This window comes from Quercus lobata, chromosome 2 (genome assembly GCF_001633185.2).
Source record: "Quercus lobata isolate SW786 chromosome 2, ValleyOak3.0 Primary Assembly, whole genome shotgun sequence".
In the NCBI taxonomy this organism is placed as follows: Eukaryota; Viridiplantae; Streptophyta; class Magnoliopsida; order Fagales; family Fagaceae; genus Quercus; species Quercus lobata.
The window spans coordinates 47,687,425-47,713,971 of NC_044905.1; the positions used below are offsets into that span (position 1 = coordinate 47,687,425).

The window sequence follows — 26,547 nt, forward strand, 5'->3', positions numbered from 1 at the left end:
TTTGGGTGAGGGGATATCTAATGAGACAGTCAAGATCATCATCTCGTAGCACGTGGGACCTATACATTGTGAGGGGAGGTCTCATGAAATTGTCTCATAAGATACTTTTTCGTTCTAAGAATTAATTTAATGTAATTTGATGTATTCCTTTGAGTAGGAATATATAAATGGGATTTGAACACCATAAGGAATTTGATATATATTTTCCAATAATTTTCATTTTTTACTAGTTTCCACATGTACAACTGCTAAACCCACATTCACATTGTGCAAAATATCACTACAAACAACAGCCACATCCCATAAATCTGATGAATTATGAAGTGTCCCCACCAACACCCCCCCCCCCCCCTTTCTTGAATAGACTACTAACACGGGCATATGGGTTTTATTGATGTGAGTAGTGTCCATTCAAGATAACGTATCTCTTAATTACAATCGCTTGTTCTTTGATTCCAACCATGTTGCCTTTGTATATAAGTCTACTTATTTGTTTTATGTTTGAGGGGATATGTTTTATTTATTTATTTGTGGTTGCACCTAATAATTTATTTAGGTTGTCTATGTACCCTTGGCGGGGTTCAAGTCAATTCGTAGTTCTTAAACTGAGGTTTTAGATTAAAAATTCTCGAATATGATTTTGTCCATTTTAAGAGATGAACATTTAAGTCAAATACTTGTTACTTGATTAAGCATTGACTTAATTTTATTTTTGGGTGAAATAATTGATTTTAATCTCAAGGATAAGTCAAGGACCCATGTTTTTATGGAAATTGTACCAAGGATTCTCTTTTTGAGAAGTTGAATGTCCGAGCAAATTTCCCTTTCTTTCATTTACTTCTTTGTAGGAATTTTAACAAGCAATGATGCTTTGATTGAAGTTCCCAAATTTAATTAAGGGAAAGAAAACTCCTCTGAAGCAATTTTATTTTTATGAATATATTTTAGAAATTGGGAATTAGAAAATTTCCTCGAATCAATTTTATAGTCATTTTATTTTATGAATTGGAAACTCTAATTTTGATTAAGGAATTAGGAATCTCAAAGAATTAGGGCTTGTTTAGTTTGGTGCTAACTCAATTTTCATATCTCAACACTTAAATCTCATCTTTCAAACTCATTACTCAATTCTCATATTTCTAACTCAATTTTCCCATAACTCTATTGGTAGTGTGTTTGGCTGAAAATTCTCAATAGTATTTCAATTCAAAAACTCAATTTTAAGTAAAGTTGTGGAACCCACAAAAATAAATGCTAAGCAAAGTACATCCTCTCCAGTTCACATCTTCATCTCTTTAAACAAAACCCAACGGCTACAACTTGAAGATAAAAGAAGAATGTAAAGTGAAAAAAAAAAAAAAAAAAAAAAAAAAGCTTTGATCTCATAAAATAAACCCTAAAAATGAGGCCAAAAGATCTCAATTTTAAGGGTTTGGTGTTGATATTTAAAGCTTTGATCTCATGTCATAAACCCAGTAAGTAGCACAAACATCACAAACCCAGAAAATACCCAAAAAATGAACTAAAACAATCTAGTTTGAAAATCAAAGCCAAAAATGCCTAGAAAAGACTATAACAACCCATCAGGAAAAAAGAATGAAAAAAAAAAAAATCGGTGTGGAGAAAAAAAAAAAAAAAAAAAAAAAAAAAAAAAGAGAAAAAAAGCAGCAACTGTAAGGAAGAAAGAAAAAAAAGTAAAAAAAAAAAAATATATAGAAAGAAAGAGAGAACCAAGCGTGTGATATGAAAAAGAAAGGAAGAAAGAAAAATAAGAAAGAGAATTGATGTGACAAGACTTTAGATTGGTCTCATTATTTTTATGTATTTACTAAAATGCCATGTAACTCATAACTTGGAAATGTGAAAACACAAAAAAATTGTTTTCAATTCTCATCAGTCTAACTCATTTTTTTGAGTTTTGAGTGATGAGAACAAGACTCAAAAATCTTGCCATTGTGGGCCCCATGTGTTTTGGATTATGGGTAATGAAAACTGAGTTATATAACTTTTTCACCCAATCCAAACACCCCCTTAGTCATATTGAAATTTGAAGGAATTAGAAACTCCACTTTATTTAATATAATTTTGAGAGTCAAGGACTCTATTGAAGCATATTATTTTAAATTGGTAGAGTCAAAGATTCCATTAACTATTTTAATGGTGGAAAGTCAAAGACTCCAATTTTTAAATTGGTAGAGTCAAGGACTTAATATAATGGTAAAATCAAGGATTCCATAAATTTAATTCATCATGGTAGAGTCAAAGACTTTATTTGTTTGTTTGATTTGTAAAGGCAATGACTCTAATATTTAAATTGGTAGAGTTAATGACTCTATTGATGTAATTCATTATGGTAGAGTCAAAAACTCTAATATTTAAATTGGTAGAGTCAAGAACTCCATTAAATTAATTCATGATGGTAGAGCAAGAACTCCATTAAAATTTGATCTGGTAGTATTTAATTTGGTAGAGTCAAGGACTTTGATTGAGAAAATATTAGACCAAAACTTGAGAGAATTTTTATTTAGTAATCCACAAATAGGATCTGTGAGTTAGGGACTCCTACTCCAAGATTTTCATATATAGAGTTAGAAACTCCTCATGAAACTTGACCTTATTTGTTTTACCGAACAAAACTTTAGTTGAGAGAGAGAGAGAGAGAGAGAGAGAGAGAGAGAGAGAGAGAGAGAGAGAGAGAGAGAGAAGAGAGAGAGAGAGAGAGAGAGAGAGAGAGAGAGAGAGAGAGAGAGAGAGAGAGAGAGAGAGAGAGCCCACATACAAACCTATTGTTAAATTTTTTTTAAAGCCCGACTTGTTCCTCTATGCTCTTTTTGTCTTTTTTTTTTTTTGTGTGTGTGTGCACGCTCGTGCTCTGTGCTTGTTGTGTTTTCTCCTCCTTTATTTTTTGTGCTAAAGCTTCTTTAATTTATAGAGGAATTGAAGAAATTGTTCCCACATTTTTTTCTCAACTAACCAGTTAACCTCTTTCATGTTATCAAGTTCCTTAATTGTTGTTTGTGCTGTCCCCACCATTCAACTTTTTTTTTGCTCGTGGTTTTTCTGTTTGTGTCGACTAGGAGTATGCATGGGTCGAGTTAGGTCAATTTGAGAAGTTTTTTCAACCCAACCCACTATAGTGAGTTAAAAAAAGTCCAACTTAACTCCACCCATCACAGGGGTCCAACCTAACTTAAGTAGATCGAGTTGGGTTGGGTTAGAGTCGTTAGACCCTTGGGTTGGACTTTTTAAATTTTTTTTTTTTTTTTTGTAATTACAATTATTATTATTAAATTGAGCATTAAAACAACACAACCACAAATAAGAGCAAATTTATAACCAAATAATCATGAGTATAACACCAAACAAACACATACTATATGAGAAGAACTTAGGGTTTGGATTTTATTTAGGAAAATGGACAAAAAAGCAAATAACAAAATCATATAATATATATTTTTTAAAATTTAAAAACATATCAAATATAGATGGGTCGGATCAAGTTAGGCAGATTTGTAAATCTCATGACCCGAACCCAATCCGATCCACTGTAATTAAAAAAAAAATCATGTCCTAACCCAATCCATCAATCTTTAAAAACGACCCAACTTGGTGAGTTGGGTTGGGTCGGGTTGGTTTTGACAGGTTCGCTGCACACCCCTAACTGCTAACCCACACTTCAACTTTTGTTCCTATATCATAAATAGTGGCAAACAACTCAAAAGAGGTTTGATATATTGCTTTTTTTTTTTTTTTTTTGTGACTCACGTGATCCTTTTTTTTTTTTTTTTTTTTTAATATATGTCAATCTTTTTTATTTGGGTAAGGTTTAGCTACAAAACTAATTATAGTATAAAGTTACAACCTTAGTTTAAAGTTACAACCTTACTCAATATCTTTTTATTAGAAGCGAATTTTGACAAATTTACCATTGGATTACATCTTCTTCTTATACTCTTTGTGTTTGTAAAATTTCTAGAAAATTAAAGATCAATAGTTATGTCATCAATAAATTGTTTAAATTGCAAGTTTTTGTAATTTAAAATTATGCATAAAATAAATTTATAAATTATATAGTAAATAATGTCCTATTAACATAAAATTTGACATATGTATTAAAAGCGTAAAGAACATGCAATTGAATATTTAGTTTTTCAAAATATATAGTAATGTTTATTTTATTAAGTAGGATTGTAACCTCAGGTTATAACTAATTTTGTAATTAATTATTTTTTTTTATGGAATTTTTGTAGCTAAATTGTCTCTTTATTTTTAGGTGACGTGTTGCAAGTGCAAATAACAATTTCCAATTTCCAGATTGCTTTCATTCCTTCATCTCTTGATTGTGATGGTTGTGTGGCAGGAGGCATCTTATTTAGCCACATGTCCCACCCTTCGACATCTTGTCATTTTTTTTTTTTCCTTTTTTCTTAAGAGGACATATTTCTGACCCCATAAACTTGTCCAAAACTTTTATATTTTTTTTTGATAAATTTTGCTTGGCAATTCTTAAGTAACTACTTTTTTTTGTTGTTGAAAATTTCATATTTCAACAATGGCATTATCTAGTAACACATTTTAAAAGAAATCACTATCCTTCTCTCCATTAATATTAAGAAACTTGTCACCAATATATCTAACTTAAAGTAAAAAAAGTGAGATTTTATTTCTCTTTTTTTCTTATCATTTTCATTTATTTATTTTGACAAGTCTCTATCTATTAATTATAGAGTAGAGACTGTTAGTTTATGTTTATGTTTATTTTTTTTTATTATTATTATTTTTTGGGGGGATAAGATACAACAAAGTACAGTTGAGCATATGGAGTTGATAAATTGAAAGAGAAAAGTATGAAGAAAATCCCCGTCCTTTTTCAGTGTCCTCTTAAATATGCCATATTGCCATTACTGAGTCCATACTGTTCGTATCTGTCCTTTTCTGATCATACAGCCTATAGTCCCTTATATTTAGTATCCCCCCCCGGGCCCCCCCTCTATTATTGTTCAGTGTTAAAAGATTCATGCATATCAAATTAAATGGGAGCTACTATCAATACTGTCACAATATTGGTTGTCTCATTTATTAAGTAACGAGAGAGTCATTAAAGACTCCTACGTGATTTGAGGAAATTTGTATATGTATGTATGGTGTGGTCTTCACTTAACACCTAAATTTAGAAAAATATATTGGGACACATGGCTCAAAATTAGACTCTAATTTCATATTGAAATTGGTGTGATCCTCATATGAATCTAGACACATGTCACACAATTAGAGTTCTAATTTGGAATTGCAATCTAGACACGTGGAATAAAATTAGATTTCTAATTTAAAATTACAATTTGAGTTTCTCTCTACTTTACCTATTATTTTATAAATAGATGAGGTGTACATGGGAAAAATGAAGAAGAAAAGAAAAAACTTAAAAAGAAAAAGAAATTGTTGTCTCAAGCGGCGAAACAAGGCGACATGTTATGAAAGAAAACCATGCTTTTTAATTTATTTATTGATAGTTTGATAATTATGGGAGCTAAAAGCTCTTGGTGTGCTTTTTTGATCGAATAATTTTCTTTTTAATTGTTCAAGATTAAAACACCAACTTTTTATATAACACATAATGTTCTGTTCATGGATGAACATAATTTTATTCAATCGATGAAAAAAAAATGCAGCCAATGCTGACCCTGCAGGTTGGTTGAGTGGTCAGGCGTTGGGATTGCTCATTGCTCCCCAGGGGTCACCACTCCTCACATTTTTATTGCACTGTGTGTGGGAGGGTATTAGTCTTGACTGAAGGCCTGGGATACCCCCCCTAATTGTTTTAAAAAAAAAAAAAATTAATAAAAGAAAACCTATATTCTGCCAATGATTTTTGGACCAAATGTTATCTCTTTATTTCTTACAAATAAGGGGTGAAATGTAACACACACATTTTATGCTCATATGTTTTCAATTTAATTATAGCTAACTGCGACTATAGGTCAAGAAAACGCGGCTTTAGATGCATTCTATGGCCGCATGTTTAAAACGCAGCTTTTGTTGTTTTCTTTAAGCCGCGTTTTTTAAAAATGGGGCTTTAGTTCGTCTGTGACCACGTTTTTACAAACGCAACCTAAGACCTACGTGTTTTGTAGTGCTAGGGATTTAGAGAGAGAGAGAGAGAGATAGAAAGCTTCCTAGCATAGCATAAATGAGAGAGAAAGAGAAGCTCTCCTCTTTTGAGAATGTCTTGCATAATATAAAAGCGGAAAACAAGCTCTCCAAAATAATGTGTATTTTTACTTGAGTTTTCTATTACTAATTTTGGTTTTCCTTCAGATACTGCCAAATATAGAAAAACTTGGAAAACTATTTTCACAAAATGTTTTCCTGTGAAACAAATGAAGCATAAATCTTTTTTGATAAAATGAATTTTACTCTCTCTTAAAAAAAAAGAAAAAAGAAAAAAGAACAGAAAATTTACATTATTCATGGACTGAAGTCCATATGATATATTATTGAAGTATGCGTCTCATAAACGAAACGAAGAGACCGAAGTTTTTCAAGTTGGGCTATAGATTCTCTAATGTCAAGCTACGAACAAGTACATCCCAAAATCTTATAAAAAATTGTGGGGATTAAATTAAATCCCTTTTTTTAATGAAATTATAAATCCCATTTGATAGACCAAATGTACAAAAAGTACATTTATTAAAGCAAATGATTAGAATAAGATTCATTTAATTGAATTGAAGGGTTTAAAAAAATATATATATAAGTAATTAATTTTTTTTTTTTTTTTGAGAATCTTAAAAGTAATTAGATTGAATACTAATCACATGTTTCTTTCCCCAAAAAGAAGACAATAAAAATGATATGAAGAAGTGTGTAGCCAGACCAAAGTTTGCTTCCACGAATGAATAAATACACCCATCTCGGCAGGCATCGCTCTCTCCGTAGCCGATATAAGAAGGTCTATTGGACATGATTAACAAAGTCATCAACATACAGTCGGTCCCGAGTCTTAAACCTCACAAGTACAATACAAATATTCATCTACCAGGAAAACCTCTTCAATTCAATCAGTGTCTCTCTCTCTCTAGATCTCCATATATATATATATATATATATATCATCACCCAAAGGCTCCTCAAATGGTACGCATACCTCTCTCACCCAAAGGCTCCTCAACTGGTACGCATACCTCTCTCTCTCTCTCTCTCTCTCTCTCTCTAAAAATGGTATTCGAATCTGATAAAAGTGTGTGTACTGTATACATGTAATTGTTCACTTCGGTTTCTAAGAAAAGTGGTAAAAAAACAAAACCCGGCCACTAGGGATTTTTAATCTTTTGAAATTTGATGGTTTTGAGCGCTGGAAGGAACACAATATTAACACTTTTTTTGTATTAAAATAGGCATGTGTCAATCTTGTATTCCCTTTTTGTTTCGTTTCGTTTCGTGCTCCTCTTCTGTCCAGAAGCTAGAGAATTAATGGCTTAAGTCATTGACATGTTTCCAAGGTAGCTGTTTTCCGATATGTAAAACTGGTTTGCCGGCCTTTTCTTGTTTGTTGACTGCAATTTTATATATGGAAATGGAATAGGAAAAGGTTGATGATTCCAAGTAGTTTTTGGCCTATATCAGTTGGCTTGGCTGGCTACTTTATTAATTAATTAGTATTATATTATTCTTTTTTTCTTTTGCAAATGCTTGTAAGTTAAGATAAGAAGACAACATGCACCGATTCGTGTACTAAAAGTATGTATCATGTTTTCAAACACGTAATTACTGCCCAGTTTCCATAATGGATCGGACAAAATTCAAAACCCCCCCGGTTCTTGTCTCATGGTCACTGGTCTTTTCATGTTTATCTAAAGGTATAGAATGAATGTTCATTTAATTTTATTGCTTTTTATTTTTCCTTAGAATATAATTTGAGTAAAAAAACTAAAAAATATATTTATATTTAATTTGTGAAAGAAATTGTAAAATTTTTTATTGTTTATATATATGTCTTGCTAATGTTATCTTATTCATTTTTTGTATTCTTGGTAAGGGTGGTATCAAAACCGTTTATGTAAATAATCTATAGCTATAATAGAATATAAATAAATATCTTCTATATATTTGGTTTAAATTAAATACTATTTTTTTGGAAAATTATTGTGTACTCCTCGAGTACCATAAATGCGTACTTCCTCTTCTCACATGAATGATGGGTTCCACTAATTAAATTCATGGTAGGATCCACTATTTATGTGAGAGAGTATGCATTTATTATACTTAGAAAATATCTAATAATTTTCCTTTTTCTATAAGAAAATTAAATATTATCTAAATGACCTTCTTTTATTTTTTTTAGACGGTGGGTAACAATAACAATAACCATAGGGCAAAACTTGAATACTTTTTTATACAAAAAATATGGTAGTTTTCTTGTAAAAAAAATTCTTAATCTATTGAAAATAATTAATAGTATTAAAATTACAACAATATAAAGGAAATGGATGAAACACTATCAGGAATAATTCAGGATTCACTGTGTTTTTTTTTTTTTTTTTTTTTTTTTAAATTGGTTCAGCCATGCCTATCTACCAATTTTAAAGCCCTTCGATTTGGATCGGTCATTTTTTAAAAGTTCCAATCAAAACACTAAATAGGATTCGACCATAAGTTTCATTTTGTTAATTTGGAAACAAAAAATTTCCCGAATTCTTGCAATTATTTATTCTCATTTCTCCTTATATGCTTTGAGATGCTTGTGCTACATGGCAAACATCCTTGGCCTTTACGTTTCTAACTTTTGACATTAATTTTATTTTTTTTCCTTCTGCAATTTAAAGTAGTATTACAATGCAACGTGTTCCCTCCTAATTAATTGATATAATTAATTTTCCAATTCAGTATTTTAGATCAAATTTGTAGATACTTTATTCTAAGTCCAGCTCATTCAAAAATATTCTTATCCATCTGTGTCCGGTCATGGATAATTGGCTCCTCCTATTAATATTAATTTGTTCCGATGTGGTCAATTTATTTGATTCTTACCAAATTGGAGGAAGTAAATAAAGGTGGATGAGATGTTGGCTCCTCCTAGTAAATACAATCTTCTTGTTCTCAGTGATGTCACATCAATGTAGCTGGTTGTTGCAAATTTTATTTATTTATTTATTTATTTAAAAAGACAGGTGAATTTTGTTTTGTCTTATTTATTTATTTAAAAAGACAGGTGAATAATTTTGTCTTATTTATTTATGATCGATGTAGTTGGATGTTGCAAATTTTATTTATTTATTTATTTAAAAAGACAGGTGAATAATTTTGTCTTTGTGTGTGTGTTTTTTTTTTCTCTCGCGCTAGTCACGCTCACAGTTTGAAACTTTACAATGTGGTATACACTATACAGTTTACTGAAGGGATGGAAGAGACGAGGCTTGTTCTTACCAAGCCATTGACAATAGATGGGGAATCAAATACTGATTACGCAGCTCCTAATCCTCTCCAACTTGTTTTAAGCCTCTTTAAAAATGTTATGCCAGGATCAGATCTCACACGCCTTCAGGCAAGTCAAACTGCCTTATTTTAAAGTTTTCTAGAAATTAGGGGTGTTTGGTAGAATAGTTTAAAAATTGTTGTTTGGAGTTTTTTAAAATATGTGTTGGTGAAAAAGTGTGTGAAAATATGTGTAATGTTGTTTAAAATGTGAAAATGTGAGTTTGAACTCACTCACCAAATAGGCCCTTTATTTATTTTTTTTATTTTGAAATATATCTCATTTTCCTATCAACCTTAAAATGAGTTGGAAAATTATTTTGACTTCTTTTATTTAGCTTTGTGTGAGATAGATCAAGTTGTTTTCTTTATTTAGCTTCACATAAAATAGAGTTGTTTTTCAGAAAATTTTAGCAGAAAACAACTCTATCTCACGACGAGCTAGATAAAGGAAGTTAAAAGATAATTTTACTATAACCAATTTTTTCTAATACTACCAAGTACAGAAAAATACAAAAAATTATCTTCACAAGAAATTTTTCGTTGAAATAATGGGAGTAGTATAACTTTAAGTTATGTTACACAATTCATTTTTTTTTTTTTTTTTTTTTTTTTTTTTTTTTTTTTTTTTTTTTTTTTTGCAATTTACTCTTTACGCTTGCATATTTTATGAAGATTCTAAAATCTTTATGTCATTAATTTAATATTTAAATTTGAAGTTTTTTTTTTTTAACTTTAAAATTACGCATAAAATATGAGTTTTTAGATTGAATAGTAAATGAAACCTGATTGACATAAAACTTGATATAAGGGTTAAAAATATATAAGGATCATGAAATTAAGCAATGCAATTTCTGAAATATTAATTCAATAAAAAGTTATTACTTAGAGTCACTTGTGAGTTGTAGTTGCAATATGTGCCTATGAGATATAAGTGTGGAATGTTTACCTAGTCGTATGGCATCTATCATTTGGGGTATAGTTGCAATATGTGTCTTTATCAATTTGCATTTTATTTCTTTAGTATCAGTAATATGCATTTAATATGTTTGACTTTTTCGGAAATCAAGTTATGAACTTATGATCTTGTCCCCCCAAAAAAAAAAGTTATTAACTTATGATGTTGATATGCACTAAAAGAATTAATGGGCATTACATTTTTTTCGCTAATCAACATAATCTTTTTCTTCCTTCTCAAAAAAAAAAAAATAAATAAATAAATAAAAATAAAAACTTTTTCTTGAAATTTGGAAATGGGACCACTTTTTTATGAATTCTTATAAGAGAAGTGGAAAACCATTGCCTGTTTGGTACGTGCGATTAAACAAGAATTTTCAATTTTTTTAGAAATGTGTGTGGATAAAAAATGTGTGAAAATACGTGTAATTTTGTTTGAAAATTGAAAACATATGTTTAAATACATATACCAAACGGGCACTTAATATTGTAGTTGAAGCCATCATGTTCTCCCATTTTCTTCGCTACTTAAGTCTAGAAGGTTTCTTTTTTTTTTTTTTTTTTTTTTCTTTTTTGAGTGGAAGTCTAGAAGATTTCATACGTTAAAAAAGACAAACTTTTCCTCTAAACAATCTATTATGTGCAGTCTATAACAATATTTACATTTATTTTAATTAGATAATTCATTATTCATTAAATCATTTAAAGAAATTAATTATTAATGGGGAAAAGTTAACATATGTCTTAAGGGTATTGGGCATTAATTTAAGAAATATTTTTATGGGAAAAGAAAAAGGAAATTAATTTATTTAATAGTTTTTTATATACCCATGAAAGTGGTGCCAAACTTTCTTAAAATGGTTTATTAATAATTGTTTTAAGGGCACTCATTAACTGGTGATTAATAATTTCCCGAATTAGTAAGTTATGTGATTAAAAATACAGGCGTATACTCATTTCAATTGCTAGGTAATAAGTTTGAGGAACTCCCCTCTAAATTGGTTTGAAGAAATCCTATATTTAGGTGGCGTTTGGATTCAGCGTTTATGAGTTGCGTTTGCAATTTTTGCATTGTTTTTTTTTTTTGGATCCGTGATTGTTGACTTTTCTGTTTAAACAGTGCACACCAATGGGTCCAGTGCACTGTTCACGGGACCCACAAACCTCACTTTTAAGCAACTTTTTCATTAAAAATGAGTCACACGATACTATTCACACATTTAATAATTATTTTGCTATAGTGTTTTCCGTTTTTAGTTGTATCCAAACGAACCCTTAGTGTGTGTTTGGCAAAAATTATTTTTGCCAACTTATTTTACTATTCAGCTTATTTTGCTACTATTCATGGGCCCCAATGCACTTTTTGATACTATTCATAAGTCCCATTTATACTATTTCAACTAACTTTTACCTTTATCTATAATACTTTTAGCAAAAAAATTTCAATTTCAGCAAAATAAGTAAATCTTAAACAGACCCTTAATTAGCCAAAAAAAAAAAAAAATCCTACAAGTGAACTTTTAAAAACTTGTACGAAGTTTTCTAGCATAAAAACTAGTACTCTTTGTGGGTTCTAGTTAGTTCAACTAGTAAAGTTTCTAATGGTTGAATAAAAGTCATGGAGTTCAATCTCCGCTTACACCAAAAACTGATTGGTGTCTTGGTCTGATGATAAAAAGATATTGTTGGAAGCAGATACCATAAGTTGGAACTTTCTTTAAAAAATTTTAAAAAAAACCTAGTACTCTCTAGTACTTCAAACTCCAAACACAAAAGTCTACATAATTATAATTGTCAATAAATATTAATAGATAAATTGTTTGTTGGAAGGTGTTCAAGATGGTGTAATTTGCAACCATTTCCATTGAGTGTTAGCATATCATATCAGTTCTCGTTCTTCTATCCTTTTGGTAATAAAGGAATTATCAAAAGCTAAAATATAGTAAGTAAATAGACGAATAAATCTAGGTGCAACATAGGCACCAACTGAAAAGGAGGATCAACACAAACAACCAAGTCCATAGACAGCAACATTTAGGGTTGCCCAGATCATATTAATAATCTCAGGGGATATTAAAGGTAAGAGAATCAAGGTACCAAATGGATTATAGTGAGTTGGCCAGGTTATTGTGTCTGGCAGTTTGGATCGCCAAGCCACCAGATGGCTTTAGGTGAGGAATAGTGTTAAAGAACACAATAATGGTTTAGGTGCTTTTAATAGCCTGTTTGGATGGAGGGGGAGAGATGAAAAGGAGAGTAGAGTTGATCGGAAATTGGCTACAATTTATGGCTGACTCTACTCTATTCTCCCTCCATCCAAAATTGGCAAATCAAGTAGAATCTTAAACAGAAATAATGAGGGATTAGGGTTGCTTGGATCTTTATGCTAGATTATGGTTGGATGTGGAAGTATCAATATTGTCAATAGTTGATTGTTTGTAGACTACATGAGGGATTTAAAGCATGGTATGGTAGGGTAAGGGTTAGGGGCAGCAAGTGTATAATGGGTTTGGGATTTTTTTTTTTTTTGGAAGAGGGAAATGACTTAGGGTTAACGGTGAACCAACTAGGGTTTGGGATTGGGAAGTTTGAATGGATGGTGATCGAGATTTTATGAAGAATTGGATTTATGTGTTCAGCCTTAGGCTTATGTTCACAGGCAGCAGTGTGGAGAAAATTTCAATTAGAAATTTGGGAGACTACAATTGTGGTACAAAGACACTGCCACAATACCCAAACCCCAAATGCAACCAAAGAATCCTCAATTACAAATACAAAGATTAGGGCTTTGGGTGAATAAAGAGCTAACGACATTTTTAAGTTACAAAGTGCAAGTGTAGAGGGAAAAGGAGTTATAATCTTAATCATAGTAGAAAATTAATTCTCCCATAGAAATCAAAGCCCCTTTATACTTTGATTTTCTTCTTCTTCTTCTTCTTCCTTTTTGATACATCTCTAGCTTTTATGTCAAACTTCATGGAAAAATAAAAGAAAATGTTTTATATTTTATCAAGGTTTTGTAAGGTCTAAAAGTTATAAAAGAAAAATAAGGGTACAAAAAGAAAATAAAGAAGTAAAATTTTTAATTATGGGCAAAAATAATTTTGTTACCTTTCAAAAGTGTTAAGAGTTCAAATTTTTTATGCAATAATTTATTATTCTTCATAAAAATACCTGTATAAGTAATAAAATATGGGAAAAATTTTATAATAAGAATCCATAATTAGATATTGTTTTCAAGTTGAACTCCAAGGCTTTAGATGCCTAAATGGTTACTGTATGATTGAAATTTTGTTAGAATGAAATCATCTTATCTGTTTAACAAAAGTTTCAAAACCATCATAAGTTGTTTATTTAATGACTAAAAAACAACTATATGATAATTATTAGTGGAATTTTGATAATGAAAAAAATTGCAATATTCCCTTAAAAAAAATAATTGCAATACGACTTTATTAATATATAAAATATTGTAACAAACACAATATATTGGATATGCAACTTTTTATTATTATCTATTTTCTAATGTTAAAATACTATTTAGTATTCACATGAGTGATTTTGGATTGATCTTAAGTAGGGACGGACGCAGGGTTTTAAGTGAGTGGCGGGCGGAATATGAAGGAAAAAAAAAAAAAAAACTCTAAATAGGCATCCATATAGTATTAAAAAATTATAAATACTCAAAATTGTTGTTTCTAAATACATTAAGATGCAATCATTTACCAACAAAGACAAAAATCTTAATCTTTGTAAAAAATTTACTAATAGTTGTAAAAAATTTAGCTTTAACTTCTCCAATAACACATGATTTTTTGGTTCTTCGGTAATAAAATAGTTTTTTTTTTTTTTTTTACTAAAATACAATCACCATTGTGAATGTTTTATTGTTTTTGTTAAGTTTTTGGGTTGAATAGTTGCTACGTGGCAAGGTTTTGAAAATCGGATTGGACCAGACTAGCCGAACCGGCTAGGTGAATCGAGAACTGGCCAACAATCCCGTCTGGAAAAAATGCCTAAACCTGGTGAAAACCAATCAAAAACCAGGAAAAACTGGAAAAAAAAAAAGGGAAAAAAAAATTGGGAACTAGAGGCAAATCTGGTTTTGACCATACTATTTGAGTGAAGCTAACTAGGCTTATTGAGGAAAAATGGAGCTAAGGTTTTGGAAGAAAAGCCCAACTACAAAAATGAAATATATAATAACTAAAAAAAAAAAGGACCCAAGAGGGCCTAGGCCCACTTGGGCCCCCCACCTTGGTCCATCCCTGATTTTTTTTTTTTTGCTAAGCAAAAAAATGACCTTAAGTATTCATATGAGTGGCACTCTCATAAACACACAAATACACATACATATAATTTATGTGAGAAGTGCTTGTGGACAAACATAACTATGTTCATATGTTTGTGAATGTATGAAGACAAATAAGTATTAGTTACAAATTTTGCCTCTATGAAGTTAAATCACCTAGTGTAATAATTTTTTTTTATTTTTTTATTTTTTTAATGTGTTGGTAATTTGGAAAGTTCAGTTGCCACCTCTCTTCAACATCCCAAAGTCCCACCTTCAGTGCTTCGGTGAATCAGTGTATTGCGTTGCTAGTGATATAATGAGCAGGTGCAACAGTGGTGAGAGCCCGCTAGACAGATTCATTGCTGTTGTAACATGGAGCATTTCTACTGTGCGTCCTGTGATCTTTGGTGTTACTCCATACAATCCTATTCTTGGAGAAACCCACCATGTTTCAAGGGGAAATCTCAATGTTCTACTTGAACAGGTACTTTTCTTTTTTGCATTTCTGGATAGCTTTCTACTACTTACAACCCTAAATAATAATAGTCTAAAATCCTTCTAAATGAAGCCATTTATTACAAGCCTTTCTGTGCCAAGATTGGTTCATCTTTTCATTGATATAATGCATGAGAAGATCTTGATTAGGCACTTAAGTAATATCACAGACATTCCAAAATTTGGCCATATTGTTTGAAACTTGAGATCAAACTGGGTTCCAAGCTTGTTCTTGATACAATTACAGCCTAGTCTGGCTTGAACAGCAGACTTATTTATTTTCTACCTTACTTTGGCTAAGTTCATATAAATATCCCTTCTGCAGGTTTCACATCACCCACCAGTATCTGCCCTCCATGCAACTGATGAGGGTGAAAATGTTGAGATGATCTGGTGTCATCATCTTACTCCAAAATTCTATGGTACTTATGAATTTTAATTAATTTTTAAAATTTTTTTTTTTAGTTTACCCTTAGAAACTCCACCTTATTAATGCAGTGTAAATGGAATTTGATTGTTCAAAGCAAAAACTTGATAATATCTCAAGAGATACATGCTTTCATTTGTGTTGCATATATAGCTTTCATTCATATCTATAAAGAAAGGCATTGCAAGTGTGGACCAGTAATTGGCTATATATATATATATATATATACAGAGAACTTAAGTACAGTTCTTTAAGTGCTATAGCTTAGGTTCTTCAAGTAAATTCAACCATGTTGTTGCATAGGCCAATGAGCCATATAATTGAATTTAACCTTGGGGGAAGATAACACCTTTGTGTTGTATTGATCAATATAATTACATAGTTGAATTCAATTACGAAACTTAATGTACAACACCTAAAAAATTGTACCCAAGTTTTGTCATATGTATCGCCCTATTTAGTTATTACAAGGGCTATGTTATATGTGAGAAAGTGCTATTGTGCACCTAGGACTTCTAATGTATTCTCAAATACTGAAAATACCACAATTATTTTTATGGATGCCAACTTGTATTCAGGAGCCCAGCAGTTCTTAAAGCTTTGGCATAACCAATACAGTAGATCAGGCTTCACACACATCCTATTGAACATCAATTTAACATGTGTGTCTTCCCAATTCAGCAAATTGTTCTCTCCGTTTCCTGTTTTGAGTTCATTTCTGGCAGTTTGTCCTACTAGTAACTCAAGAAAATTTGATTGCACTAGAATAGAGTGGAATGCGAAGTCTCTTTCCTGTTGACTAAGAGGCAGAGCTTTTTATGCTGGATGATATTTGTTGGAGCTTGATATGAGTGTGTTAGTCCCTTGAGATGAGTTCCAAACTTCATATTTCCATTTTCTTTTTATTGGTAATTTATATGTTAGGAACCCTTAAAATCCACTCATGCTACTCCTGTTGAATTGCTGTATCACTGCTCTTAATACTGTTGCATCGTTGGTGCTGCTAGTACTTGGTTGCCTATGCTGCTGTACTTGGTTGCTTATGCTGCTGTGCTATCCTGTAAGGGTGAAGGTTGGATGACAAAAGGGTGCTGCTGCCAGCGGTTAGTGACTACAGCTCTGCAACTTAACTGATAAGTACTATGAGATGGTAAAGGTTGTTAGGAGCTGGGATACGATTGCCAGGCCTTGTCACAGCTGGGATATTAGCTTCTTTTTTTGGATAAGTACAAAAAAAATTTCAGATGAAAGGAACGCTTGAGAAAGGAGCATTCTCGTATTACGAACGGACACTCATAAGAACTAAGAAATTGACAATAGAGTTACAAGATAACCCCCTAAATCATAGTACAAACCTAAAACAAAGATTGCAGAAAATGATTGTTAATATCCTCCATGGATTTCTCTTCAAATGGTCCACATGATGCAATGAGGGTTGGCTTGCAAAACAACCCTGTTTTGGCAACAGCCAAACACTGCTCTCCACACAAAAAACAAGTTAACAACTCTATAAGTCCACTTGGTACCACCCATAATCGTGATTATTAGCTTGTAATAGTAGTTAGAGTGGTTACTAATTAGGCTTAGACCATGTTTGTGATTAAGGCATGTGCTTAATTGGAAGGTAGTTAGTTGGTTAGAGGCAGCTATGCCAGCTGACAGAGTTAGATAAGAGAATCAGTTAGGCTCTTAGCTTGTCAAAGTACTGCATAAATGGCCTGCTACCTTGTAATGAGATTCATTCCAAAAGAAGACATCTCTTTTCTTGGAAACTCTCAATTCTTCCCTCAATTACATTTTCTTCTCTAAGGAGGTCCTTGCTGCCCTCGATGTTGGCCAGTACATTCAAACCTCCAACTCTTAAATTCTTATGATTAAACATGCACTTGATGGTAAATCCATGATGTCCCCCTCCATATGTCTATTTTCATTCACTTACTGTTTTCTATATATATGACGGTAGTTTAACATTACCTATAACCATGTTTACCTTTAGTTGAATCACTTAAAAATGAATGCTCACCAGTGATGAAATTCAGTTCATCATAACTTTTAATTGTCTCTAGGCTATAAATTGAGTTCACCTTATTATCTTTTAACTGTCTCTAGGATACAAAGCTATAAGATTTTATAACTAGTAGACATTCATTTGCACTGATCTAATCACATTTGAACCTGCATACTACTTTGGCCTTAATATATATCATAATCACTGCTCTATTGGGTTATACTCTAATTACTTGCGCTCTTAATCAGTTTTTGTCACTACTTTTTTTGAAAAACCAATCTAGGTACTTCTGTGGAAGCTGAGTTGCATGGCAAAAGGCTGCTTAAGCTCCAAAATCATGGAGAAACTTATGTAATGAACTCTCCAAAGGTCTTGATTAGATTTCTTCCATTTCCTTGGGCTGATTGGGTTGGCAATGTCAGAATTCAATGTCAAGAAAGTGGCCTTGAAGCTGAATTATGTTACAGAAACACTTCGTTTCTAGGGCGTAGGGGAAATCAACGGTCTATTAATGGGAAGGTCTTTGAGTCCTCTTCATTGAAGACTCTCTATGAGATCGATGGTCAATGGGATAGGTATATAATTTTAAGTTTCTTTCCAAAATCATTATTCTTCCTCCTTATCATTAAAATTCAGTTGCTCTGGACCACTTAAATACGGTATGCATTTCTCATCCTACATTTTTTGGTTGGAAGTGGAAGCTCTTAGGCAAAATTAATTTTCAGGTTCTTAGTAACCAATAAATTTCTGAAAGAAAATATATCTTCTCTTCCAATGGCACCAAGCAGCTTTTGATTGTACCTGGTCTATTTTTTAATGTCGAAATATTTGTTTGGTTTTTGAACAGAACATATGTTAGTTGTATAATAAAACAGTACTTCTCTTATTTCCTATTGCAGAACTGTCAGGATGAAGAACATAAATAATGGGAAAGTTACAGTTATACATAATGCAAAAGAAGTAATTTCAGGGCTGAGAGCTCCTATTGTCAAGGATACTAGGGTAATTTACTTATAACCCTCATCTATCCTTGTTTTCCTCTGTTTCTCCTTTTTGTGTTGAGGTCTTATTTCATAAAATAGAATCGAAATTAATGGTATTCCAGTTTAAATATTTTCTTCTTCTCTTTTTCGCTATATTTTACCATGTGAATGTGGCAGTCGCATTGTTTTTTTTTTTTTTTTTTTCCTTTGCATTATGACTTTAACTCATATGGAGAATGAAATAGCTACATTTGTCTTTCTTAAGTAACTATATATATATAAATATATAATCCCAAATGACTATCTGTGCACATTTAGCCAAAAAAAAAAAAAAAGACTATCTATGCACAAACAATGTGTATCCTAAATCATGGATGGCTATCTATGCACAAATATATAAAATACTCATCCCTATTTGCAAGTGAATTGAGGGGTTCCCTTTTACTTTTTTACAATAGGAAATATGGGCAAGTGAATCTGCTCTGGTGTGGAGCGACATAAGCCGAGGCATCCTGAGCAAGAACTGGGAGAAAGCAAAAGAAGCGAAGAAAGCTGTTGAGGAAAAACAAAGGGAGCTCCAGAGAGAAAGAGAGTCAAGAGGGGAGAATTGGGTTCCTAAGCATTTTACTGTGTCTCATAGCAAGGAAGGTGGGTGGGAATGCTCACCAATTCAAAAGTGGGTCCCAGAAGCACCCATAATTGTGCCCCTTTGATTTGTGATTTGTGATAGACATATAATAGCAATTCAGTTTGTTTTTTTCCACAAAGTGTTCTTAGGATTATTAAACTAAAATATCACCTATTTTAGTTATAGAATGTTTTTGTGTTAAAACCATTTTCCCTCTCCCTTGTGTGTGCTTATTTCTTTAAAAAAAAAAAAAAATGTCACCTATTTTTTCTGTTTGTTGAAATTCTTGAGAATTCATTTTGTTTTCCTTAATTAAAATCTTGTCACCTTTTACGTGATTGATGTAATTTGGGGCATCCATTGTCCCAGAATATCTCAATAATTGTACCCAAAAAATCTAAAAATATAAAAAATATTGGGGACTACCCTCACTCATACGGAGAATTAAAACACAAATTGTCTTATAGGCAATCAAGGTTAAAATTTGGGATGGTAGTTACTTACCAACAAGTATACAAAATAATTTCCCCTAGAAGAAACTTACTAGAGGGTAGACATGGCGAAATATGTAGGTCGGGTCAATCAAGTTGCGGTATTTTCTGTATGATTTAAAAAAAAAAAAAATGTATTTGCCACTTGGTAAGTTATGTAGCAAACTACTTTGTATAAAAAGGGTTACTTTGAATTCACTACTCATATTAAGAAAAAGCTCAGCTCAACAAATTGATATTTGTTCAATAATTATAAAACTGGTCGCAAACTTATGCGTTGCGCGCGATGATTTTTTTATGGTAATCTCATTTTTATTTTTTTTACAAATTAGTCTAATTTAATAAAGAGTAATATATTTTATAATCATGCTTTCATTTATTATAGGAACAATAAAATATGTAATATATATAATTTATGTCACATCAAAATGAGAACAATAAAATTTTTTAGGAATTCAAAAGGCAAGTTAGAGAACATATTCATTTTTTAATAAAATTTATTTATAACATTTTGTGTATCATTAAAAAGTATATAAAATTTGGAAATTATTCTCTTAGTTTTAAACAAACTTTCTCAAACCCTATTTTTTCTACCCTTCAATCCAAAACTCCAAAAAAACGTATCTAAAAAAATTAATAAAACTTAACAATGATTAATTGGACCAATTACGAAAACAATTTGTTGTTGATAATCAATTGAGGTCATTTTCTCTGTGGAAATTACAAATTCATCCACCAAAAGAGATTATCAAATAAACAATTAGAATTAAGTTTCTATATATGCATAATTAGGGGTGTCCAGACCCGACTGCAACCCGTCGGACTAACCAACCCGCCCAATCTCCACCCAATTTCAACCCGAACTGCCTTCACCATTGGTCAGTTTCGGGTTTCTGCACCCAAGGCTTGACTCTGGAGGGTCAAGTGGTGGGTTCTCTTCTCCAAAATTCGAGCCACCCAACCCAATGGAGGTTATATACAAATTTGGCGAAATCGAGCTCAAATCCGAGGAGATCCAGCAAGTTCTCAACCATATTTGGTGAGATTTAGCCAGATCCAGCCATTCCTTGCAAATTTTAGCTATTTTGAGAAGAGGCTTGGCAATTTTGATGCAGATCTGGTGAGTTTTTACATTTTCCGACGATGATTTTGTAGATTTCGATGCTTTTTTTTTTTTTTCCAGATGTCGGTGACTTTTAAAGCTCCGACGACGACCTGAAATCAATCGACAAACCCGATCTCCACCCGAGCCCAAAATCAAACCGACCGATTGACACTAGTGGTCGTTTTTGGGTCACTCTTCTTTCTACCTAACGACCGGCGGGTTGGGTTTGGCCTGGGTCTAAAACCGACTCGGCCCGACCCGTGGACAGCCTTATGCATAGTTGTAAAATAATAATAATAATTGTGGGGATAAATGAGCCAAGTAGGAGTATTGGGCTGTGGGCCATGCCCGAGGATGTAGGGTAGCCGAAGGATGGTTGGATAGTAAGATAAGTGTGGGGAACAATGGGACGAGGACAAGGACAGGTAATGACGAACAAAGGTTGTCTCCCGAGGATCCAAACTTCCTCAGGAAGCATTGTGGGGGGGTTGGAGCCCGGTCATCTAGAGAATACCATGCAAGAGGGTACCATATGTCTAAGGATAAGCTTTAGATAAAGGAGTCCACAATAAACCAAAAAATATTTGAGAAGAAGGCTGCTACCACCACATTAAATGTTCTGCACCTAACCAACTGGCTACATATATGTGGAAATGACCTTTGAGCAAACATATCTCAGCTCAAAGCTACCCACAAAGCTTCTAACATGTTTCTGATGGGACAAGCGTCCAAAAAATCACCTACATGATCAACAAGTGGAAGGTTGTGATTGAAAAGAATAGGACTATATAAAGAAATGGCCCCTGTGAAAAATGGGGTACGAAATATGAGAAAAAATGAGAAAAAGAATAGACCATCTTGTACTTAGATAAACTTGAGTGAATATAAGAACACTACTATGGCCCATACTTGATTTACTGTAAAATCCACTCTCTAACAAATATATTGTTTTGGGCTTGTTCAACCATCATTCATCTTCGTTGGGCTGACGGTCTAATTCCAGTCCATACAATAATAATAATGAAAAATATAATTGCAAAAGCTAAAATATGTCATTCATCCGATTATTTTCATTTGACTAATCTTTACTTTTCGTAGAATAAGTGGCATTATAAAGTATTTCTAATACAACTATTAAGAATGCTTTCTCTACAAAAACAATAAAATTTTCACCCAAAAAGATTAAAAAATAAACAAAATTTAGTAAAGTTTCATAGTTTAACATTTAAATGGATCACTAAAAAAAAAAAAAAAAAAAATCAAATTCTAACTTACAAAACAACTAATTATTGACCCAAATCAAACCAAACCAATAGGATAAAGAAAAAAAACTTTTGATCAGGAATTGGAATACCAAAATACCTAAATATGCATAAAAGACTATAAAAATTATCAAAAAGAGAAACAAATGTAATGTGACAATTAAATCAACAATAACAAAAAGAACCATTAGTAGAAAATATACAAAAAGAAACTCCAAATATTTGATATCTACGATTTCATTATTAGATATCTTACAACTGGAATCCTAAAAATAAGTGGTTGAAACAAAAAAACAAAAACAAAAACAAACAAAAAAAATCCACCGATAGAGAAACAAAATTGGAGAGAGAGAGAGAGAGAGAGAGAGAGAGAGAGAGTATTGACCTATTTTGTCATGGACAACTTGGAAGGAATAGAGGAGAGGGGTGGAAGTGAAATAATAAGAAATTTATATAAAAATTAAGATGAAAGAGGAATGGTGGAAGTAGATGAAAGGTTGAACAAAATGAAACTATAGAGTTTAAGAAGATATAAATGATAAAATTTAAAAATCTATAGAGAATCAAATGAATTTTTTTAAAAACAATGATTGGAGGAGATGAATGATTGAATTAAGAAGACAATAGTTGAAGAAAATGAAAAGTTGAACTAAGTAAAAATTGCAAATAATAATAATAATCTATATCATATACTATATATAATAGCAAAAGCTGAGAGAAAGTTGATTCCTACAATTAAGGAGGTGCTGACATATAGGATAACTGTCTATCTAAAATTCAGACATGTATAACTTAAAAAGCAATACATTATATTGTTTTACCAGGTTAACACTGTTTGACAGTGGTTGTGTATATTAAAAAAAAAACCTGGTTAAAATAAAATATAAAAAAAGTAGAAACTAAAAAAACCCTAGAGATCTCTTCAGACTCTGCTTAACATTTTCTCTCTCTAAAAAAAAACCCCTAGTGATACTGTGATACAGAGAAAGGGAAGAAGAAAAAAAAACCCTAGCAATCTTTTCCCATCAGACTCTGCAATCCACTGGAGATTCGTACGGCCGGCCATCGCCATACCTTGCCAGACCTAGACCACCACAATCGACACTCGTCATATATAATAATAGGTGAAACTGAGATAAACTCAAATTAGAATTCCAAATTAGAGTTCCAATTTTGCGCCATCAGTTATAAATTATTTATTCTTAAAGAATTTTATTTCTTAATTTTAGAATCAAATTTGGGACTACATCATAAATATTCATTTAAGTGAGTTATTAAGAACAAAAACCAAATAGTTTAGAATAAATAAATCATAAAAATAAAAATTGCTTCCCAATAATAATAATAAAAAATGGACAATTTACATTTTATACCTAATAATATCCTTAGAAAATTTTTTAAAGAGTTAACAAAATATAAAAGTGACTATCAATAATATTTAAATTATATATATAGGAATTATTTTATGCATCTTATTATATATACAAGCTATTAATAATAATAAAGGATGCTAAAGATAGTAAATAAAATACTAATTGTAAAAACCTTGACTAAAAATAAGGAGATTACATACAAGAGTTTAGTTGTATATTGCATATATAGCTTAGGCCTTGGACGTTGAGGTCAACTTTAATTCTCTTCCCATATACCCTAGGCTCTATATATTCAATTATGACTCCCATGTGCGTGTATAACCCTTTTGGTGCTAAGTTTTATAAACTAAGTTAACCATGCAACGCAACACTCCCTTATTTTAAAATGAACAATTGCCAAATGTGTTTTTCGTAATAGATTCAAATTTGTTACTCTCTCTCTCTCTCTCTCTCTCTCTCGCATTCTACAAATTACAAATATTGTATATTTAAAATAAAAAAAAGATTTCTACAAGTATTTCTTTTATCTTTTAATCTCTATAAATATATCATTCTTTTTTTTATTAATATTTTTTTAAGATGAACCATATTCTTCTAACTTCTGTTGTAGTGTGTTATATTTGTCTAATATACAATCAAACTTTATAAATTTCAAATTTATTATTCAAATTTCTCATCTCTTAAGGAATAATGAAATTATAATAATAACAAAATTCATCACAAAATTACAATGTTATCTTATCACAAAATTAAAATGAAACCAAAGGAATAAAAAATAGACTTAATAATAATTTATTACTCAAACAATTGGTAGGAATATTCAAATTCATAGCCATGTAGATTGTGTTTTGATATACTCTCAAATTCTTATTTCCAAAAAAAATCTAAGTATTAACCAAAACCAAAATTCAATCGAAGCTATAAAAGGGAAAGAGAAGACTTTTTCTGATGGGAAATGAAAAAAAAACACACACACACACACAATACCAAAGCACATAATAAAAAATAAAAAGGAACCATCAACCTTAATTAGAGTTATAAGGAAAAACAAAAATCTACCAAAAGAAAGGAGAGAGAGAGAGAGAGAGAGAGAGAGAGAGAGAACTCACATTTTTGCGTGGGAAAAAAAAATAGATTGAATGGGAGAAATGATATCAAATTTATATAGAATTTGAAAGCTCAAAATTATGTAAAAACACGAGTTGTTTAGACCCCCAAATTAAAATTACGGCTCGGTTAATTTTACTCTAATTTAAACTAAGTGCAGAATAGAGTAAATACGAGCAGATAAACAAAATAACTACTCTAAACCATATTCAATAAAACACAATAGGGAAGAAGAATGCAAACACAAGATAACACTCCGATGTGTTATCGAAGAGGAAACAGAAGACCTCGACGAAAAACCTCTCCGCTGCCCTCTAAGCGGTAAATTAATCCACTAGAGAATAAGTTGGAGTACACGAATAACAAAAAACCCTCCAAGCCTAGTCTACCCCATGTACTCAAGCCCTTCAAGCTCCTGCTACCAACTGACTTCGCCAAGCCCTGTCTTCTCTAGCTCTCCGGATCACGTAATTTAGCCCGATTGCATCCACGAAACATATGGCTTCTTCCAATGCTTCCCAGCAACACCAAAATCTCACTTTACACTCAGAATGGATGTGGTAAGTGTTTGGGCTATCAACCTCTCAAGGATTTAGAAATAGAGAGGGAGGAGTTGAGGAAAACCACAATCTCTAACTCTTAAGGGTTGTGGCTAGGGTTTTCTCTCTGAAAGCACTCCTCTCAATATGTGGGTAATGTGGGTATATATATAGTGTGTAGAGACCTAGTGTATCAGATATGACAAATTGGAAAAACAGAATGTTTCTCAGGTATCTCGCGGGAAGGCCTTACCTGCGAGACACTCGCGAAAACCAGCTATCACTATCTGTCATAACTCTTCGCATTCCAATCATGTGCTGAGCACATGCTTCACTTCGTGGGAAGGCTTCTCGCAAGCTACCCGCAAAAACTTCTTTGCTCTTCACTTTGCCTTGAGCCTTCACACTTTCTCTCACACACAACCCTTACAAAGAAATCCCACATAAAATACAGGGAACATAAGATTGAACATAATTATAATCAAATTTGGCATGGAATTAAAGCCAACACAAAATAGTTGTAAATCACAACTTTATATAATTAAATAGAGAGAAGAAGAGTCAAAATATAAGAAAGATAAAAAGATAAAGGAAGTGTAATGGTAAAGTATAAAGTAGTGAGGAGATAAAGAGGCAAAAAGAGAGGAGAAATGTTGGAAGAAGTGTAACAGTAGGTGTGAACTAATAAGGAGAAGAATAGTTTTTTTTTTTTTTTAATTATTGAGAGAAGAAAATTTTAAAAAAGAGAAAAGAAAAGATTAAAAATAAGTGGATGGTGTGGCTCAGCAGGAGCGTAGCAACAATAAATGTTATGCTTTAAATTTTATATATATATAGATAGATTATACAAATCCCAACATTGTTAATCAAAATAAATACATAAGTACAAAGGAGTCTAGACTACCATTTGAAAATCAAATTAAAAAAAAACGCAAGTTTCACTATTGCACAATATCAACATCCCACCAAAATATAAAACAAAATTACAAATACCCAATTGGATAGCTAATTTGACAAAGAATAAAGACATAGAATTTTTTTTGTAAATCTTGAAAACTAATTTCATAATCTAATAGTTGTGTTTAATTTTACATAAACTGTAGTTGGTACTCTATTTTGATTTGGGAATATACATTAGAATAGGAGATGGAGATGTGATTCTTTTGGTCTTATTAATCTTGTTCACTTATAAATTGTAATTTTAATTTATCGGCAAACACTTTATATAGCTGATTAAAGGTTCGTGCGTGTCCAAATACCGATAGCTTCTTTCTTTCTTTCTTTCTTTTGAGGATTCGTTGTGTACTTTCTCAGTATGTTGAAGTTTATGACAAAATGAATGAAAATGAAAATAAAAATAAATAATAAATAAATATAATTTTACCATTATAACTTCATCTTTTACTTA

The 26,547-nt window shown here is 31.6% G+C and overlaps 1 protein-coding gene across 3 annotated transcripts; it reads left to right on the top strand.

The window, feature by feature from the left end:
- The first annotated feature begins 6,862 nt into the window (after positions 1-6,862).
- Positions 6,863-19,450, top strand: LOC115975724 (oxysterol-binding protein-related protein 4B-like). Of its 3 annotated transcripts, none has more exons than XM_031096626.1 (7): positions 6,863-7,133; positions 9,339-9,540; positions 14,960-15,205; positions 15,542-15,638; positions 17,935-18,226; positions 18,551-18,653; positions 19,093-19,450. In XM_031096626.1, the coding sequence occupies exons 1-7, from the start codon at positions 6,961-6,963 to the stop codon at positions 19,345-19,347; spliced, it is 1,368 nt and encodes a 455-aa protein (XP_030952486.1). In that variant the 5' UTR covers positions 6,863-6,960; the 3' UTR covers positions 19,348-19,450. The 3 variants fall into 3 exon arrangements, with proteins under 3 accessions (XP_030952486.1, XP_030952487.1, XP_030952488.1); XM_031096627.1 differs by having other exon boundaries at positions 7,041-7,133; positions 9,385-9,540; XM_031096628.1 differs by lacking the exon at positions 6,863-7,133 and adding an exon at positions 7,476-7,498 and having other exon boundaries at positions 9,385-9,540.
- The last annotated feature ends 7,097 nt before the right edge of the window (positions 19,451-26,547 follow it).

Coding starts and splice junctions, on each gene's coding strand:
- LOC115975724 (XM_031096626.1), top strand. CDS start 6,961: ATGATTAACAAAGTCATCAACATACAGTCGGTCCCGAGTCTTAAACCT. Junction 15,206..15,541: donor TCAATGTTCTACTTGAACAG/GTACTTTTCTTT, acceptor TCCCTTCTGCAG/GTTTCACATCACCCACCAGT. Junction 18,654..19,092: donor CTATTGTCAAGGATACTAGG/GTAATTTACTTA, acceptor TTTTTACAATAG/GAAATATGGGCAAGTGAATC.